Source organism: Melanotaenia boesemani, chromosome 22 (assembly GCF_017639745.1).
Source record: "Melanotaenia boesemani isolate fMelBoe1 chromosome 22, fMelBoe1.pri, whole genome shotgun sequence".
Classification (NCBI taxonomy): Eukaryota; Metazoa; Chordata; class Actinopteri; order Atheriniformes; family Melanotaeniidae; genus Melanotaenia; species Melanotaenia boesemani.
The window spans coordinates 2,731,598-2,753,539 of NC_055703.1; the positions used below are offsets into that span (position 1 = coordinate 2,731,598).

General features: G+C 39.6%; 1 protein-coding gene across 3 annotated transcripts in view; it reads left to right on the forward strand.

Moving 5' to 3' along the window:
* cnih3 (cornichon family AMPA receptor auxiliary protein 3) overlaps positions 1-21,942 on the forward strand; it is a 116,778-nt gene that overhangs the window by 84,434 nt on the left and 10,402 nt on the right. For all 3 annotated transcript variants that reach the window (XM_041975882.1, XM_041975883.1, XM_041975885.1), the window contains exon 4: positions 6,194-6,306. In XM_041975882.1, the coding sequence (XP_041831816.1) occupies positions 6,194-6,306 (113 nt within the window). The remainder of the gene's footprint in view (positions 1-6,193; positions 6,307-21,942) is intronic.

Sequence of the window (21,942 nt, forward strand, 5' to 3'; positions counted from 1 at the left end):
AATTTTTAATAATCCTGCAGTTTAATTGTATTTACTCAAGATGTGTTTTTTGTTTTGTTTTGTTCATTATTAGTAGGCTTGTAGCTGCCCGAATAATGCATCTGGAACTTTGCCTTTTTATGGCAGCATATACAGTAAATTTCAAGGCCAGGCGATCCAGAATGTCAACATAATGCTTCGCCTTGTACTTTATTAAATATACATGAGTAGTGAAGTGGCTTTCTTTGTGAATTACATTAAGTACAGCTGTGAAAAGCTGCTCTCATTTCAGTGAACATTTGGGTTATTCGGGATTGTTCATATGAATTTGCAAGGCAAGCAACTTCAGCCATGCAATGTACTGACTAAAAGAGCAATAAAGACTTCACTAACTATGTGCTAACTAGTCTGGCTGTCTCTATACATGAGTTTAAGGATGTTTAACCCCTTGAGAGTAAACCAACACGTGTTGTGCCGAACATATAGATAATTTTTAGTTTTTGTAGCTGTCTGTTTATGAGATGAATTAAAACGAAACCCATCAAAATGAACTTAAACTTGTAGAATTTGATCTTACAGAAGAGAAAAACATCTTAAGTCTTGATGCGAATTTGGAGAGTTTTCTTTAAAATGACAAAACACAGCATTAGACTTAGTGTCTTTATTGTAGTAACAGTGATGCATACTTAAATACAACACGTTCATTTACACACATAAATATATCACACACACCATTCAGCATATATCATACAACTATGTATAAATATTAACCTGTGGAGGGTGATACTTTAACTACAACCAACCAACAACGAGCTACCTGCAGAATCAGGTACAACACTACTACACTACATTACAATTGTGCCTCATTTTAACCCGCTCGGTTCTCAGTGTGAACAATTATGTTGGCCAGTGTGCATCAACAAGAAACTTTTATCACAGTGATCTAAGAACTTTTCGTGTTGCTGCTTGAGTTTTAACAACTAACTGATCTAAACTTGGTCCAAATAGTAAGGAAATTAGTGTTTGGTATTTTTTGGTTGTAACAACACTTATTAGTAACAAATCTTATATTGTTGGAAAGCCTGTTTATTTCCCTTTTAAATAGTGCCACATTTGTATGGAAGATGTATTTGTGGGATAAACAGCAGAGTTAAGTATGTGGGTTGTGCCCATAAAAAAACTTGCAAACTTGCCAAGACAACCTACTAATCAATACTGTTACGTCCCCTTTAGTCTTGGGGTAAAAGGGCAGGAACACATGAGTCGAACAATGAGATATAAGTGCAAAATAACGAATCACAATTTATTTGACTACAATATTCATTTTACAAAATAACAAAAGGAACAGGTTCACAAGACTAAATAAAAATAAATATCCAAAAGCAGACTAACACAAACTCTCTTAAACAAAAATCACAACCAAAAACAAGAAATATAGCCAAGAATGTCCCTGAAAGGATTAACGCTCACAATGGCAGATACTATAAGAAAACAAACTTAAACTTAACTCAGGAATCACCCAGTTAGGGATATAAATATGTCTCAAACAATCAAACAAACTTACTTCTTATACCAAATGTAACAAATCCACACACAGGGGAAACTCTCAAAGCATACAGATCGAAATCACTCCCAGAACGACAAACTGTGTCTCACCGTCCACAGCTGCGACGAATGATAGTGATGATTGTGGTTTATAGGAGCCCTCTCCTCCTGAGTGGACAGCAACTCAGGAACCGGAGCGCGTGTTGGCCAAATTCCAACGGGGGAAGGGGGGTCACAGTAGATCACTCACAGCCAAGAGTCATGAAGCACTGGCTGCAGTCTTTATAACACATACTTCCACAGGCTGGGAAGCCTACGCCCTGAACACTCCCCCCTCAAAACATGGCCTCTCAGACATGGTCAGTACATATTTCAAACCTGCAAACATCACACCCAATGGAAAGGTTAAAATACACATACATTTCTTTTAAATTTTCTTTTCTGTAACCAAACCCTGGAAAGGACATCACCAAACAAATTTTCAGCTCCCTTTTTGTGTCTAATTTCATCCCAATATTCCTGAACGATTATCGCCCATCACATCAATCTGTGATTACAATTATACATGCGGGACAGAAATGTAAGCGGGTTATGATCCATAAACACTAGAACTGGCACAGGGAAAGATACCAAATACACCTCAAAACGCTGTAGTGTCAACACCAATGACAACATTTCCTTCTCAGTGGTGCAGTAATGAAGTTGGTGCCGGTTAAACTTCTTGGAGTAGTAGCAGACGGGGTGATCAATTCCATCCTTTCCAGTCCGCAGGGGCACGCCGCCTGCTCCCACAGCACTGGCATCTACCTCCAGTTTGAATGGACGTGCCATTCAGGTGCACTTAACACAGGGGCATGCAGCAATAAAGATTTTACGCTGTAAAATGCATGCTGGCATTCCAGAGTCCAGCGAAAATAATGGTTTGGACTCATTAGAGATGTCAAAGGATCCACTACTGTCGCATAGTTCCTGCAAAACGATCAGTAATAGCCAGTAATACCCAGAAAACAGCGTAAAGCTTTTCAGGTATCTGGCACAGGGAAAGTAGCCATAGCAGCAATTTTAGCTTCAATTAGGCGCACAGTCCCTTGTCCCGCCTGTCTTCCCAAATATGTGACTGTAGCTTTCCCGAAGTCACATTTTGCTTAGTTCAATGTTAGTGATGCAATCACAGCAGAAAACGCTGTAAGAAAGTGCCTCGAAGTCGCTGGAGCATCGAGCCTTCCAGTGATCATGGCAGTGATAGAGTCCTACCACCAGTGTGTAAGGCCATCTATAAAACTAAACTGTCAATAATCTGGAATGAGCATTTTGCCATTTTGAAATCATGGTTATTTATCTGAATGCCAATGATGATGCTTAAGGTGTTTTCCTGCACTGGTAAGCATTAAAATGATAAAGTTGCATCTGGAAAGGTCTGATTCATGAAGCCACACTGGGAGCTGGTTCCACAGAGAGGGGTCTTAAAGTTCAGTTTGCCATTTGTTAACATTCAGTGAATTCTAGACTCCATATACGGCTAGGGTTGTAGGTTTCTTGTAGAGGTCCGTATGTAGTGTCTAATTATTAGCATTGTGTAGGCAGTATAATCATATTTAGATGTACTAAGCAAATTTAGGCATAAGGGTCTGTTTCTGTAAGTATCATATGGATCCAGCAAACTCAACGACCTTCAGAGTAGACAGTATCACATGAACTGGTAAACTAAATAACATCACAGGAAATACCATCACATGTTTCTATATACAAGTCTCATGACTGGTTCCAGATGTCAGCTTAGGTATGTTCTTTGTCTGTGACTCTATATAAAGCTATTGGTACGCAAGGTCAGGGGGATTCTCTACAATTGACCCAGAGACCTCACAGATTGATCTGTTTAAGATGTCACCTTGTGTAATAAATCTTTTTTATTATTTATCAAGTTGGCGTCCGGAGCTCTTTCTTACCTCCAACTATTTTTGTACATCACTTGCTTCAAGTAGTTCACATCAAAATGGCATCACAAACCAGAAAGAGCGTCACCACAGTCTAATAACTGAAGATTCTGCCTCCCATTCTACTTTTAGAACCTTTTGGAACCACAAGTAAAGCTGTAGTCTGAAAGGAAAGTCCTCTCTTGGGAAAATCTAGAACTATGAGATCTTTAAGATCCAAAACAAATATACATGGTTATACTAAAAAGAAAACGATTTTAACAATGATAATCCTTCCTTATTAGTATCACATGATGGATAGTAGTATAAATGTACCTTAATGGGTATGTACGTTTCAAAATGCTATACTGTGCCACAATTAAGATACTCACATTCCTCCATGAAGTGGAAACATGTTGATTGATCAATCCATCGATCAAAGCTGAAGTTAAAGATAAAATAAAATAAGATAAGATAAGATAAGATAAGATAAGATCATTTTTTATTTGTCCCACAGTGGGGAAATTTCGGTGTTACAGCAGCAAAGGTGCAAAACCAGTGTAAAAAACAGCATTAGAGATATGAACAAAAAACTGTACAGAACAAAAACTATATAAAAAAGTCTATATAAAAAATCTGTATAGAAATCTGTGTAGAAAACATACAAAATGGATTTACATTATTTACAAGTAATGATATTGCACGTCTATGTACGTTATTAGTTACCGTTGTGGCTGTGTGGCTTCTGGCAGCAGTGCAGATTGTAGAGTCTGACAGCAGCAGGAAGGAAGGACCCGCGGTGTCACTGAAACCTGTCACTGAAGGAGCTGCTCAGTGTTGTTAAAAAGTCCTGCATGGAGTAGGACATTTCCTCCATCAGAGGTGAAAACTTAGCCATTATTTTCCTCTCCATCACCACCTCCACTGGAAGGGGGGGGGGGCACTCCAAAAGACCTGAGTCTCCTTAAGAGATGCAGCCTATTCTGTCCTTTCTTGTACAGGGTGTTAGTGTTGTCTGTCCAGTCCAGTTTGTTGTTCAGGTGAACACCCAGGTACTTGTAAGATGTCACCTTCTCGATGTCCATTCCCTGGATGTTCACCGGTGCCAGAGGAGAGTGTTTACACCTGTGGAGATCCACCACCAGGTCTTTGGTTTTCCCTGCGTTGATCTGGAGGCGGTTCTGCTGGCACCAGCACACAAAATCCTGGATCAGTTCCTGTACGCTTTCTTCTCCGTCTGCTATAAGGCCGACGACTGCAGAGTCATCTGAGGACTTTTGTAGGTGGAAGTTTGTTGAATTGAGTGTGAAGTCGGCAGTGTAGATGGTGAAGAGGAAGGGAGCCAGAACTGTTCCCTGTGGGGCCCCCGTGCTGCAGACAACCCTGTCAGACTCACAGTCTCGTGTCCTCACGTACTGTGGTTGGTTGGTTGGTTAGGTAGTCCACGGTCAATGTTGTGAGACGGAGACTGTATGGTGTTGAAAGCACTGGAGAAATCAAAACAGGATTCTCACAGTGCTCCCAGCCATTTCCAGGTGTGAGAGGGATCTCTGTAGTAGGTAGATGACAGCGTCATCCACCCTAACACCAGGCAGATAGGCAAACTGTAGCGGGTCCATTGATGGGCTACTAGAAGCCAGAGACAGGCAAGAACCAGCCTCTCCAAGGTCTTCATTAGATGAGGTGTCAGTGTGACTGCCCTGTAGCTGTTGGGGTTCTTTGGGTTTGTGGTCTTTGGAACCAGTACCATGCAGGATGTTTTCCACAGCTGTGGAACTCTCCCCAGTTTCAGACTCTGAACATGTGACATACTATCTCACACATCTGCACAGGTCTTGAGAAGCCTTGAGCTGATTTCATCCGGACCTGCAGTCTTTCTTGTCTCGATCTTCCTGAGCTCTTCCTCGCCAGGTTGGTTGGGGCAGGGGGGCTGGGTGCAGGGGGTTGTAGGAGAAGGGGTGAAGCGCTGGACAGGAAGTGTAGTAAGATGTGCAGGGCGGCTGTGGACTGAGGTTTTTGGTATGGGGGGGGGGGGGGTATACAGGCAGGGCAAACGATGCAGCAGGAAGGCCTGGACAGGGGGAGGGGCAGATGGCTGATCAAATCTATTGAAGAATAGATTGAGGTCGTTAGCTCATTGTTGATCCCCCATAGGCGGGAGTTTGGTCCCTTGTGGCCAGAGATGGTTTTAAGCCACCTCGAGACTCCACTGACATTGTTCTGCTGCAGCGGCTTCTCCATCTTTGTTCTGTAGTTATTCTTTCCCTCCCTGATCTTCCTCCTCAGTTCCCTCTGCACAATCTTCAGCTCCTCTTTATTTCCTGACCTAAAGGCCCTCTTTTTGTCCTTCAGCAGAGCCTTTGTGTCAGGAGTAATCAAGGGTTTATTGTTGGAAAAACAGCGTACAGTCCTGTTAGGAACAGCATTTTCCACACAGAAGTTAATGTAGTCTGTTATGCAGTGTGTAAGATTGTCAATGTCCTCCCCCTGAGCAACACAATTGAATCAAAACAGTCCTTCAAGGCCTCCTCAGCCTCGTTTGACCATCCTTTCACTGTGTGAGGGACAGCTGGCTGCCTGTGTACAAGATTATAATCTTTATTTAACCAGGAAATGATCCATTGAGATTAAAAATCTCTTTTACAAGGATGTCCTGGCTGTCCAAGAGGTTTGGGCCGGAGGTGCACCAACCTGAAATTAACAGTCAATTTTTCTTAACTGATCCAACAATCTGCCATTTGTTTCTGTCCCTGTAGTTGGTGCTGCCAGAGTATTCCATCCATGGGCTGTTTTGCATCATGTTCCTGTGTGCCCAAGAGTGGCTGACTGTGGGACTCAACATCCCTTTGCTCTTCTACAACACATGGAGGTAACTATTGAGTCTTAATAATTTTGTGTCTAAAGTACGTGCATGTGTGTGAGTGTCAACAGTTAGGGTTTAAGATTAAGATAAGATGAGGGAAGAGTTAAGCAACATGATAATTTTGTAGATATTAAGTGGAAACGTCTTGTTCCAACCTGATAGAAGGCTGATGCTCAGTTCTTTAGCTGTGGTCAGGTTTTTGTTGTTGGAATCTGACGAGCAAGAGACCTAGATTGAGACACTGGATCATTTTCTGTGAAGATCTTCTAGTGATTTTCCCACTTTCTTTTTTACATTAAGTTCACTTTAAGGACAGCCTTGCTTACAATAATTTATTTTCATGCAAGACACTGAATCCCACTTTTTCTGCATGCCATTGTGTGAATGTGTTGCTTGTAAGATAGTATAATCTTAAGCTGGAGTTATACTTCAACAGCGTTTGCGTACTGTAGGCCTGACATATGTAGCTGACGCTGCTTTTGCACTCAAGCATAGGGTTATGGTGTCATGTTGCAGTTTCTCTTTCAGTTACTGCAAAAATTTTGTGAGAAGATTCAGAAATCCAGAAAAATGTAATCACAAACTGACCAATCACAAGTGAGTACTTTCGTGTAAGCATGCTGCATAGCACATGTTTGAGTTCCTCCAAAGAGCCAACGCAGAGTGAAAGCAGACCGACGAACAGCCCTTCAAACAGCTAAAAGCATGGCGCTGACGGCGCTGACGCCACATGTTGATTGAATGCTGATTGGCTGAAAGTTAACTCAAGCAGGAAAAGCCTGATTCCAACCGACAAACACAATAAAGTATCAGTATTCATGAGCACTAAAAAGTACCACTTGTGATCATGTTCTCTGGAAGTGATCCATTCTCAATTTTATGATGTGTACTTTCGCCACAAAATGAGTTCTTTCAAAGCAAAAACCAACAACAGAAAAGACTAAATCAGGAAGCAACAAAAGTTCAAAGGCAGCTCTATCTCAGGAGGAAGAGCTGTTGGCTACCAACTGGAACGTTGGCTGATCGACTCCTCGTTTCCCAGATTAGCTGAAGTGCTGCATGGGTTTTTGTATTAATGACCTAAGAGACTTCTAAACTTTTTTATTATAGTTAGTCTTTTTTGGGCTGTTGCAGTTTATGATTAATTATATCTAGCTTATATCTACAACACACAGCTAATAATTTTTACTTCCCAATCCAAACTTTAAAGCTAAAGATTGCACAAACCAGTGACTTCTTTCATTTAACACACACTGGATGTGTAACCAAAGGCTGATTTCTGCTTGCCAAATATGAGATTTAGAGGTTTCTTTGGGGTTAGTCCCTGTCTACTGCAGTAAATACTCACTACATCATCACAATGTGCTACCGGTGCCAGTATTGAGCCTTTATGGCTAGTAAACTTGATGAATTAGGGCCATGCCTTTGACATCTTTTATAACAGCATCACAAAAGATAAAGAAATGTAAACCTCTTGCACTGTGAACATCTTTCATGTTAATATATCAGCCCTCCTTTAAATCACTGTTAGTTCCCAATGTCAGAAACCGTCCTTTGCTGTCTTTGCTTTTACCAACTTGTTCACAAAACTGCCTATCCTCCCCTTTGGCTGCTTATATCTCTCCTACATTAAATCCCATGGCAGAGCATGTAAATGTCTAACCTGAAACATAAAACACATGGCTCTGATTTATCATCTTGGCTCTTGACAACAACGGCAGAGCTGTAGAGGAAAAATATTAAGATATTCTGCTATCTATAAATTTAAAAGGATTACTAGTCTTTAATGGGAATTCTCCATCCATCCATCCATCCATCCATCCATCCATCCATCCATCCATCCATCCATCCATCCTTCCATGCATCCCTCCATCCATCCATCCATCCATCCATTCCTCCATCCATCCATCCTTCCATCATCCATCCATCCATCCATCCATGCATCCCTCCATCCATCCATCCATCCATCCATCGATCCATCCTTCCATCCATCCATCCATCCATCCTTCCATGCATCCCTCCATCCATCCATCTATCCATCCATCCATCCATCCATCCTTCCATCATCCATCCATCCATCCATCCATCCTTCCATCCATCCATCCATCCATCCATCCATCCATCCATCCTTCCATCATCCATCCATCCATCCATCCATCCATCCATCCATCCTTCCATCATCCATCCATCCATCCATCCATCCATCCATCCTTCCATCATCCATCCATCCATCCATCATCCATCCATCCATCCTTCCATCATCCATCCATCCATCCATCCATCCATCCATCCATCCATCCTTCCATCATCCATCCATCCATCCATCCATCCATCCTTCCATCATCCATCCATCCATCCATCATCCATCCATCCATCCTTCCATCATCCATCCATCCTTCCATCCATCCATCCATCCATCCATCCAGGCTGGAGCCTATCCCATCAATTAGCAGGTGAGAGGCAGGTTACACCCTGGACAGGTCACCAGTCCATCGTAGTAATGGGAATTCTGTACTGGAATACATCTATATGTTTGCAGTATGTAGACTGTACATATCCCTGCAGCCAGAAAATCTTTTTAGTTTTGATTTGGGTTTTTCTTTTTTTTTTTTTGTTATGTACCAAGTAACTTGGTCATAATCAAGAGATAATATGAGATATGAGATAATATCTGGACATTTTTAAGACACATGTGTATTCATTCCTTTCTTAAAGGCCTGAGTCACACTGGAAATATAGTGTCCCCAGAGAGACAAACTTAAAGTTTTTTTGCTTTGGAAGATTTTGAAATATATACTGTATACAATAATATATTAATTGGATTAACTGACAAGAAGCTAAAAAACAGTGCATGCAAATTCTTTTTGCTAATGGCTATGACGTTACTATTTCGGTAACCTCACAGTTGATATTCATTAGTCTTAGAGGCAAAATACAAACAATTTTGCGGCTTACGAACACATTCAGAAATTTGACAGTTCTTAAGGACAATAAAGAACAAATTGACAAAGATACTGGTAAATGAGGCCCAACAGAAAATGCTACACTTATTGTACTTACTGATTTACAAGTGACAAGGTCATGAGAGGTGAACAACAGTAGCAGACCAAGAAACAGGAGACTTAAGTTTGAAGCCACTTGATGGATTTTAATCATTCACTCTTATCTTTCAGTTTGGCTCATGACATGGTTACTTTTAATCGGCAACTGCATCGGGTTGTGGTGAAGCAAACTTAGGCTGGTGCAAAAATCTTTGTTTAAAGTAAGAAACCAAAACTTCTCGTATGGGTTTAGATAAACCAATTTATCATGATTACATGCCTCATTCAGGCTACTTTCATACACCACGGGGGGACTAAAGATTGCTGCATCTGAAGCTGTTGATGTGATTAGGCTTATGACTGATCTAGTTTTTCACATATATTTTGTTTTTCTAATGCATATGCACCAATGGCATCTCTAAAATCACATAGCCTCTGATGACATTGATTCAATTTACCTCATATCCATGAGTACTGAGTCAAATTAAGCTACAGTGTGTGTGTGGTCATGGTAACCCAGGAAACAGAAGTCTTCCACTGGTCTTTCTTTATCTGTTGTTGTGTCTCCCTGCTGGTCAGCAGGTTAGATGTGGACTCCTTCAGACCTTCAGCCTGATAAGGTCATATACTCAGAAGGATGAGACCTAGAGGAAAGGTGAGGAAAGAGGAGGGAAGGAAAACATCTTACTGTCTCATTAACTGCAAGTTGCACCAGATGCCCATTGGCTAAAGACGCAGTAGCTGAGTGATGACAGGAAAAAGAAAGTTGGAGAATGGAAGACAGATAGCAGATGGTGCAATATGCTGGACGGAACAGAAGGACGCAGGAGAGCAAGAGAGAAAGCTGTGGATTGATGGGTAAGAGATGTAATTCTGCCAAGATGTTTCAAAGGAGAAGGATGATAGCTGGCTGGTGTGTGTACATGTGTGGATTCATACTTATCTTCACTGTTTCCATGTGATACTCAGCAACATTTGCAGAGGCTTCTGGAAAGGCATTTAAAGACACATTACGTAACTCTCTGACCTTAAAGTCCACATCTGGGACTCATTTGATGGCACAGTGACATCTAATGTGCATTTCTGGAGCCACCGCTGCCCAGTAGTGTCCCAAGGCTAAAAAAAACCACACTACACAACTTTTTCATCTGGGAAAACCGCATGACGTTGCAGCCAAGTTTCATTTTATGCACCACGTCACACGCTAGCAAATGGATAAAAACACACCGGCCGTTTTGAATGTGAACCGTGGAAAGAAACAGATGAAGATTATAGGAGGAAGAGAGGAAAAAATAAGAGCTAAAGAGACCGAGCAAATGAAAAGGCAAAAGGCAAGATAAGACTGTCATTTACTGGCTGAAGAGAGCTCACAGCACAGGTTGCAAGATGGATGCTGAATCAGCTGCCGATAGGAGGCATGTCACTGAGAAGATTACAAAAGTTTTGTAGTGTGACTTTAAAAGACAAGATTAACAGCTTTTTAAATTTTTTTTATTGTCATTATAGCAGCTGATATGCACATTTGTGAACCTGTGTTTATTAACGTTATGTCAGTACAAATAGCTTACCTCATTTTGAATTAAATGATTCCTTCCGGTTATGGTGGCAGTGTAAATGGCAGCAAGTTTTCCGACTACTTCATGGTCACTGTTGTTACTCACTGGATGTAGCTGTTAAGGCTGCACTCCCAGCTTCTTAACCATCATCTGAAATACTGGAACTATACATCACTGGCAAATGTCACCCAAAAAGGCTGAAGCTAGAAGCACTAATAAAGAACATAAGGAGGTTATTGAAGCCAACGATCGCAAGGCCAGTACTGCAGCATCGCAACCTGACAGCATTACGGAAATCTATCCCCCTGCTTGGTTTCTGAGCTAGATGGAAAAAAAAAAGTTACCAAAGTGATTCAGAAAGCATTTACCTCTTGTCTTAACCAAATAGATGTGTTTATTGGAAAATTGGGAAAGGGGCAACAATTAAACATCGAAGAAATAACTGAGCTGGAGCAGAACTGTATGGAGCTAGAGAAGTCAATCACCAACCTTCACCAGGAATATGACAGCACAACCAGGCTATGCCTCAACTCAGGATGCAACTAGATCACCAAAAGAACCGCCAAGAAGAAAAAACCTGAGGATTGTAGGATTTCCAGAGGGCGTTAAAGGTGACAATGCTACAGCTTTCCTTAAAAATGTTTGCAGAAGATATTAGATCTTTCAAATACACCAGAGATAGAGAGAGCACGTTGCACGCTTCGGAAGAAGTCTCAGGAGAGTGGGTTACCAAGAACTGTCGTTATAAAACTTCTTTGAGATAAGGACGCTATCTGCTAAAATGATGTGTAGGTCAGATTAATGCGACCTGGCCATTCAGACTAAAGTCGTATGGCAAAAGATCAGATACATATCATATTTAGGACCACATATCCAAGTGGCCTGGGTTGCATTTGAAAAAATCAGATCTGTGTCATTCAGACTGTTATGAAAGAGCAGATACAGGTCGCATCGGGGCAAAATAATTGGACTGTGTGCAGGTTTAGAACCAAAATGCCCTGCTGTTAAAACACAGTGCTGCATTACTGTACCATCAACAGTGGGAGCAAGCAGATATGTCATTATCTGTGCACGTCTTTAATCATCATAGCACCCCCCATAGCCTTGTAGTATGTACTACAGCAGTTTCATGGAGCTGTTGAAGCCTTTGTCATAGCTTTCGCCTCCGTTTTCACACCTGAACCGGCTTCAGTGTAGTGTGGATATAGCTTGAATCTTTTTGTGGTGGTTTTAATGTTTCTGTACTTTCCTGATGGAAGTGGTACAAACAGTGCATTATGCAGCTGGGTGGGGTTGGATGTTATGCGTCTGACCCTCTTCTGGACTCGGGCTGTGTAGATGGATTTCAGGGGCCTCATTTATTAAACTGTGCGTAGCAAAGCAAACTATGGTGTCTGCTGTGCAAAAAGGAAATGTTTTTGTGGATTAGGAAATCCACAAAAACTTTCAAATTTATAAAAGTATGCGCATGTAGGTCCCACACCTGTTTCCGTTCATAAATCAGGATCAACTCTAAAGGTGGCGCAGATTTGGGAACGCCTTGCCACCCCCTTGTGGTATAGGTGGATGCCTATAATATATATTGATCATATCATTTCCATGAGGGAGAAAAGGAGGGGAAAAAAACGAAAAAGTGTAATTTTTCGTAATGTGAGACAGAGATCCATTTTATAAAACAAATATTTACAGATACATCTGAGATTGGTAGCAGTATATTAGTGTTAAATAATATTTCTTTCTAGTTGCTGGGTGCTCCAGCTGGGTGGACGGTGCTCCAGCTGGGTGGACGGTGCTCCAGCTGGGTGGACGGTGCAGAGGGACACGGTCACCTCCAGATATACTCAGAGTTGCGACATCTGTTGACTTCATTGTTAGAGTTCCTAACAAAGCCGCGCTGCTAGACTCTACTACGGAACAGACAGCAGCGATCGGATTACTGAAGGTGGAAACTAAATAAACACATACACGTTTGTCACTGAATGCATTATTATGTTAATGTTGATTTAAGTGATGATCAAGTCATGTTTGACAATAGATTAAATAAGTGTAACCAGCACAATAATTTCATACATTTTTGGAGGGAAATATTCATATCAACCAACAATCTAGCATTTATTAAAAATCAGACATGATGGTTCTCATTAGCTTCTATATTTCTTACTGTTAACCGTCCTTACAATTCACTTTTGTAAGGTTAAATGATTATGTTGTTACGGCTTACTTTCATCTAATTATTAAAGCCAGTGGTGTGGTAGTAATGTCCCAGCAGTATGGACTTAAAGTCAAAGACACAACGCAGACAACACCGAAGACCCCCTTCAGACAGGATTCTGTCTCTCAGCTGCATTTCAGTGTATTTAAAAGTCCAAATCTACACTAAGCTGGATGCTTTATTTAAAACTTGATCATGTTTAGTTTATGTTCTTCCCTTATTGTCTTGTTTTTAATTTTAAATTATGCTTCATATATTCTTATGTTTTAAATGTCTTTGTAAAGCCCTTTGAATCATCATGTTGTTGAATTGTGCTGTACAAATAAAGTTGCTTTGAATGTAAAAGGAAAAGTCTCACTGAGTAACTACTTGGTTTAACTAAAAACTCACCTGACCTACTGGTGGGACTGGCACAGACAGGACAAGAAAACAAGTGAAACCTTTCAAAAAACAAACTTTTTAATGACATAAGACAACAGGGCAAGACAATAAAGTAAATAAATCAGTTTCAGTTTGCATAATGAAATAATAAAAAATAAAACTTGGGGAAGGAAAAATAAACTGATAGATGTCTGTGTTCCTGCCTGCTGCTCCTGAACAAATATATTTTTAAAATGACTGTAATGGCTAAATTAGCTACAGAACATAAATGTAGAACAGCTGAACTTAGTAAAGAGGGAAAATAAAGAGTGATAATCAGTAATAGAGATGCACAGGGAATTGGTGAAATATATGTTAATTAGGAATAAATTTAGGTGATTATTACTCAGTTATTGGTGGAACATGGAAAGCAAAAGGGGACAAGGCAGTTTTAAATAATATTTAAACAGTTTAAATAAAATTTAATGGAGAAAAGTCAGTAGACTCTGGATAATTACCTAACAGGGCAACCACTCTGTGATTTTCTATTATATGTAATGGTTATATATAACATTTTACAGAGAATAAAACATTAAATCATGGTGAACTTTGCAGCATTTGGATGCTCCAACTGGTCTGAGAGGCTTCCCCATGTATGGATCCCTGAGGGACCATGAACGGAGGAAGAGGTGGCTTGTAACGGTCGGCAGGAAGGATTTTAAAATAGCTGCACGAATAAGCAACAATAAGAAACTGTGTAAGGTACGTTATGTCTACAGAGAGAACAATACCTTTTTATTCATTTCTAATACGTTTCCACTAACCTAAATAATATTGAACATCAAATTCTATGAATCTATGAATAACAATGGTCTTGTCTTATAAATTATATAAGACCGTGACCACACTTATTCGAACTAAACAAAAAAGCTGGGAGGCCATGGGGTAAAATAATTATATCTATAACATACAAAGGCAAAATACATTTAAACAAAATCAAACAAAACATTGAACAGACATAATTAGTTTAATGCAGGACGTCCGACAGAATGTACATGTATTTCCGTGACTTATAAGAATGATATTGCATCGACTTTCCTCTGAAAACGAATGAAATGCATTGGCGATGACCGCAGTCTGATCTGGTGTTTGGAACTATTGAACACCCACAGTAACCCGGAAGTGTGTACACAGGAGTCAATGAGAGTGTCGCGACTCTGAGTATATTGAGGGCTCTGATCACCACTATTAACAAGGTGGACAAGGAGTTGTGGGAAATAAAGACCGTCTGGACAGAAATTAGGACAGCAATAAAAAGCATTGTGTAAGAATAAATAAATAAAAGGAAATCCTCCTCTTGTGTGTTTCGTTAGCGTAGCATCACTTCTAGACCTCCAGCCTCCAGTCTGGTCCTGCTCTGCTGGAAGGAAGGACCAAAGCTACTTTCCACACTGACGGCTACATGCTGGCAGCAGACTGGCACCTTATTTAGCTGGATGGACTTTATAACATGGAAGTTTTGTTTCACAATGACAGAACATGTTTTAGTGGTTGAGCTTCTTATTAATATCATCTTCCTTTTTCTTGAAAATCCTGTTGTTTTGTTTTTGTCCCCCACCCCCTTTAAATATATAACATGTGGTGTGAAAGGTAATAGTGGATTGTGCACAAATGTCTCACATTTTACAGCATTTTCTTGATTTTTTCTGCACCGTTGGTGTCGCCGTTTCCCGTTTTTCTAGATTATGTGCGTATGTCTCTGTCAGAGTTGCGTAGAGGTAGAAACATTTTCCTGTCAAATTTGGTTTTTATAAATCCCACAAGTTGACTATATTTGGTGTACGCTGGTTTTTGTTCCTACGCCAGCTTGATAAATGAGGCCCCATATTTGCTAGATGGTGGACCACAATCCCCTAAGCTGTCCTCATTCCCCGGGCTAAGTTCCTCTTGTCCTGTGCTGTGCAGCAGCAATACCACACCATTACATTGAGACACAGGATGCTGTCAGTGGTGGCTCTGTAAGAGTTCACCAGCAGCTGAGAGTCCCGTCCTGAGAAAGTTGTTGAGCCTTCTTCACCAGGTGAGAAGTGTTCACAGTCCGAGAGAGGTCAGAGGAAATGTGGATGCCCAGGAACTTAATGCTGATGGGGTTATATAAATCAGGAGCCAGTTTCTGAACCATATCAATCTACTTACACTAACAGAGTATAATAAGAAATCACTTATTTTAATCACTTAGAATTTTTTAAAAGATTATCCAATAAAATCATTAATCCTATGTTCAGTTATGCATTTAAAACAGGTAGACTCCCTGAATCTAGGTATTGATTGATGTCAGGTCCTAGATCTTAGACTATGTAGCTCATACCAACCCATTTCATTACTACCTTGTGATTACAAAATCTTCTCCAAAGTACTTGCACTTCAGCTTGAACATAATTCTTCGAGATATAAAAAACATGGACCAAACAGGATTTATACAAAATAGATCTTCATTAGACAATGTAAGATGACTTATTAACATAATCTATAGTTCCACATCTATTCAAGACAGGGTCAGCTGTAGCTCATGAAGAAGAACAGTCGTCTTCCATCTGGAATCGATTGATACATATCAAAAGTGTCCTTGGGTAAGACACTTGGACTATGTCCACACGACACCGAAGCCAGTTCAGGTAAGAAAACAGTGTGAAAACTGTGGCAACAACTAGAGAAAGGCTTTGGCATCTGCACAAAACTGTTGTAGTACATACTACAAGACTGTGGGGGGCGTTATAATCATTAAAGAGTAACTCTCCAGAGCTAGAACAAGACATAGTGCATGCACAGATAATGACACATCTGCTTGCTACCGCTGTTGATGGTACAGTAGTGCAGTACTGTGTTGTAAAAGCAGTGCATTTTGGTGCCAAAACAAGCCAGGACTGTGTGGAACAGCACCACAACACAGCTGGTCACAGACGCCACTATTGTTGTTGTGTTTGGCACCTGTTTGTCACATTGTCGTCATATCCTCTAGTGGTGCGGTTATGCTGTCCATACAGTACCACAGACAGTGGAGGTTTCAAACCAATCCACCTTGGTACCTGGTTTCAGACATGATCGGTTTCATGGAGGTTAATCTTTGGCTTGGTGGGGATGAAAGGGTGGATTGCTAAAATACTTTTGTGGTTTCACTGCAGTTCGACATCATGGGGACAGCCCCTCAATCCCACATTGCATATCAGGGTATGAGTGTCTCTGAATGGGTGAATGTGACAGGTAGGGGAAAGCGCATTGTGTGGTCAAGCTGGCTGGAAAAGCACAAGTCCATTTACCAAGATCCAGATGTTGCAGTTTCACTAGGCATAGAAAAAGCATGCCACAGTCTGTCTCTTTATGCTGATGACTTGCTTGTATACTTATCAAACCCTGAAAAATCTATACCTGCTCTGATGAAGATATTAACAGAGTATGCTAACGTCTCAGGTTAGAAGATAAATCCAGATTTACTTTTAGACTGTCTCCTAATAATAGGTTCCAGTGGAACCCTCATAATATTAGTTACTTAGGCCTTACAATTCCAAAACAAGCCAGAATATATATAAGCTCTTTATTACTTACTCTTATTAAAGTAAATAAAACAAGATCTTAAAAAATGGAGCACTTTACCTTTGTATGTAAATAGATAGATTAATTGCATAAAAATGAATATACTACCAAAATACCTTTATCTTTATTCAGATGTTGGCAGCCTCTATCCCTAAAGAGTTTTTCAAACAACTAGATTCTTGCTTTGTGCGATTTATATGGAGAAATAAACCACATAGAAAAAATTATCAACCGTGCAAAATTCCCCTGAGAAAGGGGGATTTAAAGCTCCTAACTTTCGTTATTTTTATTGTACATCACAGGTCAGAGCTGTATAGTCGTAGCAAATGGTACAATCCAACTCACGAGCATGGATGCAGACTGAACAATATCACTTAAAGAAAATTCAATTAGATGCAATACCATATATAAGATCCTTAAAATCACTCTGACCTGTAACCTCAAATCCTATTATTATTCATATCTATAAAACTTGGCCTGCGATGGGCTGGCAACCTATCCAGGGTGTACCCTGCCTCTCGCCTGTAAATTCCTGGGACAGGCTCCAGCTTCCCTGTGACCCTTAATTGGACTAAGCAGTACAGAAAATGTATAGATGTATAAAACTTGATAAGAAATATGCAAGAAAACAGTTTCAAATAGACCATAAGGTATTAAGACTTTTGGAAACTTGTTTAAGAAAGGAACTTTGCAAACCTTTGGGGAGCTCATCTCTCAGTACAGATTGCCAAGTACTCATTTTTTAAAATATCTTCAGGTGAGGCATTACTTCATTTCTGAGCAAGGAAGTCACCTATAATCACCTTTGGATGAACGTTTGCTTAACAAGCAGAAAGTTTGACAGTAAAAAGCCTACATATATTCAGGAATATCACAAATAATAGGAAATGTAGAAATAAAAGCAAAATATAGATAGGAAGAAAACCTTGGGGAGAAATTTAATAAAGGAAACTGAGAAATATTATGTAGACTGGGTTAGTGTTTCTCTTATAATACTAGACATGGAATAAAAACAATACAATCTTATTCAAAAGACATATTACACTTACGAAATAAAATAATCAAGACTGTCAATTTTGTCTGAGAAGTAAAACTGAAATAGGAAAACTGTTACATATGTTCTGCTTATGTCCACTGTTATAAATACTAATGATCATTGTTTCAGGAATGTTGACCCCAACATTACCAAAGATCGCCCTTTTGGTGATACATCCACAATAAACAAAGATAAATGCAAACTTAAATTTATTAGAATAGCTTTGGGTACAGCTAATAAATGTATAAAAGTGGAAGGATGTACAACCACCTACATAGCTTAAATGGATTCAAAAGGTACAATCATGTTTCCCAAATGACAAAATAATGTACAATCCAGAGGGTAACTTGGGAGAATTTGAAAAGATTTGGAGACAGTTTATAATTTTTCATGAGATAACATCATTCTTAGATAAGTGATGTCCCTGTACTAATTTATATACACATCTGTTTTGCTAGAATATGAGAATGTATGTGCATTATTTCTCTTACTTCTTACTATTTTTTTCTTCTTACTTTTTTTTTTAATGTGCATAATGAAAGTCAGTGTGCCATCAAAATGAGTCAAAAACCCGTATTTTTAAGGCCAAAAAGATAAGTAGGGTTACTCTAAGACTCCACAAATACCTCTTCCATAGAATTGCCTTCAGATGTTAATATTTAAGAATAGTGTTGTACTAAAGGGTGTTAAAAAAACAATTCAACATTCAGTATCCAACAATCACAAACAGCAATATTGCTGTTGCTCCTGGTTATAAATTCAGTTGCAATTCTATTAACCATTCACAATATTAAAAATACTTACCCAACGTACTGTTGTGGTCCTGCATGTAGTCCATAAACCTGCTTTAAAGTCCTAGATGTTTGTTCCTTGGACCAATATTGAGCTTTATGCCAATAATATACTCTTTTTTTTACTTGAATCTAAGTAAGGTTGGAGACCCCTGATATGTTTGTTTGAAGCGCCTTTTGTGCTCGTCCTAAGAAATTAGGACACATTACAGGTTGCAAAATGCAAGCAACCACTAGAGGGACAGTGTCGCTTCCAATTTGACCGGTTGTAAGTTCACAGAGTTGGCAGCAGTAAAAATTGTGAAAGGTTTCAAAGAGAACACGTAGCATGTTTGTTTTAAGGGCAATAAATACCATCTAATCCACTGTTGCTGCCGTTTTCTTCTTCCTTGGTATAAAAATGAACCAAATACAATCTTCCTCTATTGTTGTCACGTTTATAGTGTTGTTAACCCAAATTCAGCAACTCTATCCGGTCTGAGTTCTCTAATGCGTCCACTAGTGAAGTCCTCTGGTAACAGCCTGGCAAAAAACTGTGTAAACAATTGCACTTACAACGGAGCCGGTGAAATAAGCAAATGCAAGAATAAACAGCTGTCCCGGTGCGGTGGAGGTGAGGACCCAAATGTAGGCAGATGAGCTGGGAGGCGGACTGATGCAGGAACAAGGCTTTAATAAACTAAAAAACTAGACTTACAAAACAAAAAATCCAACCACCATAGAGATGGTAAGAAGTTAGCCAGCTTTGTGAAAATCCAGAGCTGAAGCTGCGATTACTTTGTTAAGTCACTAATCCCGCTTCACAACTCTTACCCCCAATTTACACTGAGTGCGTGTGCGCCACATTACAGTTGCGCCGCGGTTTCGTTTCAACTTGCAAGTCCCACTCCCTTCCTCTTTGCTGAGCTCTAAAGTTAATTTCTACATATAAGGCTGTTACAGCCAGTGTCGCTCAGGCATGTTGGATTCTTGCTAATTGCATTTTGAAGCCTCGGGGGCTTAATAGACTGGCAGCATCACTGTTAGGGCACAGTGACAGCTTCAGAAAATATATAAAAGTTTATTATTGACTCATCAAGTTTTTTTGTAAATGTTTTTTTAAGATCAGACTTATCCACAGAAGGAAATTGGTACATCCCTGGGCATGGTCTGTGCAGCTGATGTGGCATATTTTACAGTATGGAAATAATATGCAAATATAGGGCGAAACTGTAATTATGCACCATATATTGGGTTGATAGATAGATAGTAGTTTACATAGACAGATTAGTAGTTACATCAATTAGTCTAATCTCAAATTAGGGGCCTAAACGTTGGTGATGGGACGTACTGTGCCGATGTTTTACAGCATGTAGGGAGAGATCCAGGAAGTGTTTAGTGAGGTGTATAAAGTTCAAGAAATCTCCTCACAATTCATGAGGTGGACTTGTGGTTACTGTGGTTGTTTTCGGTGCTTCTGATAATGGAGGCTTCAAAGAAATTAGTTACACAGGCACTTTTACTTTCCCTTTTTTGTGATCACTGCTACAGTTTGAAAACATAACCTTCCCCCTTTTATCATTATGTAATTTTCTTTTTTTTATGTTTCTTTTTGGTGCGCGTACACCTATCGAACAATACCAATTATCATATCAGCCAAGAAACCCTTACAAGACTATTTACAAGAGACAATGTGTAATTAAGCTAGTTTATTTCTTGTTCTTGGCAGTCATTATTACCAAAGACAAACTGTGTTGAGTTAGCTCTGAGAGGGATGAGGGTACATGGGCACATTAACATAAAAAATGAACCCTTTATCTCGGCATCATTTACTGAATAGAATCCCTGATGGGCGACAAGCTAACTTCTGAATGAAAGGAGAGCAAAAAGGAGCCAAAACCACTAAAACCTCAAAAGGTTTCATAGCAGTTGCTGTAATCTTGACTCTAAAACCATAAATCCAGGATTCAAATGAATGGTTCATTGTGCAAAACTTGACAAAAAGCTGTTGGATCCTCTTAATTTGAATCAGGTGTGATGGAGCAGGAACAACTAAAATCTGCAGGACAGTGGCCTTGGAAGACCAGAGTTTGAAGTTTCATTTAGGTGAAATGACCTTTAAATGAGACCTTTAAACTTCAGATTGTGGTTTGTTGTCACACTTTTAATGTTGAAGAATGTTGTTAGAAGATCTGCATTTCCACAACAGATGTAAGAAACGAGTCCTGTATGAGTAACATGATTTTATTTCCTTTTTTAATCCAGAGAAGCTTAATTTATGTGTGTTTATGTGTGTTTGTGAAAGCATTTCTTCACATTTAGCATCTCTATGTTGCATGGCTGTTCTTTGGGAAACTTGTCTAACAAATGTGTTGACTGTAGTTTTGCAATGACTTTGTAATATAAGTAGATTGTAGTAGATTGTTAATTATGAGCTTACTTCTTTTACTTCTTCATCTGTCATTTGAAAATGTCCTTTGTTGAAATACATGTTGCTTACACTGAGCAACACATCAGTGAAAATGCAAATATATACATTGTAATTATTTAATGATACATTACCATACAACCATTTTTCAGTTGGGAATGCCTAATGTACATGAACTAACATATAAACATGCATCAATCATCCCATAACCTACAAAGTGTGAGTTATGACTGAGCAGATCATCCATAATTGTGGCAGCTTCCTGACTTGGACTTCATGCCTTGAAATGCTGGAAAGAAAAAACAATTAAAGACTGAAAAATAACCAATGGCCAGCTATCTTAATGCAGCTGGTCTATTGCACACACACACACACACACACACACACACACACACACACACACACATATATATATATATATATATATAAGATGTCATTCTGTTTCAATCCTTAAAACTTTCTTTCTAAGCAACAGGCAGCAGCACCAATTCCTTTTCCATTTCTCATTTGCTGTGTGGCCTAATTTCTGTGTCACAATTCTAACACCTGTGCTGAAATGTTTTAGTGGACTATAAAAGCTCCTTAGAGCATCACAACAGTCCCCAAACCCAGCTCTGCCAATAATTACTGTAGGGTTTGTGTTTTGGT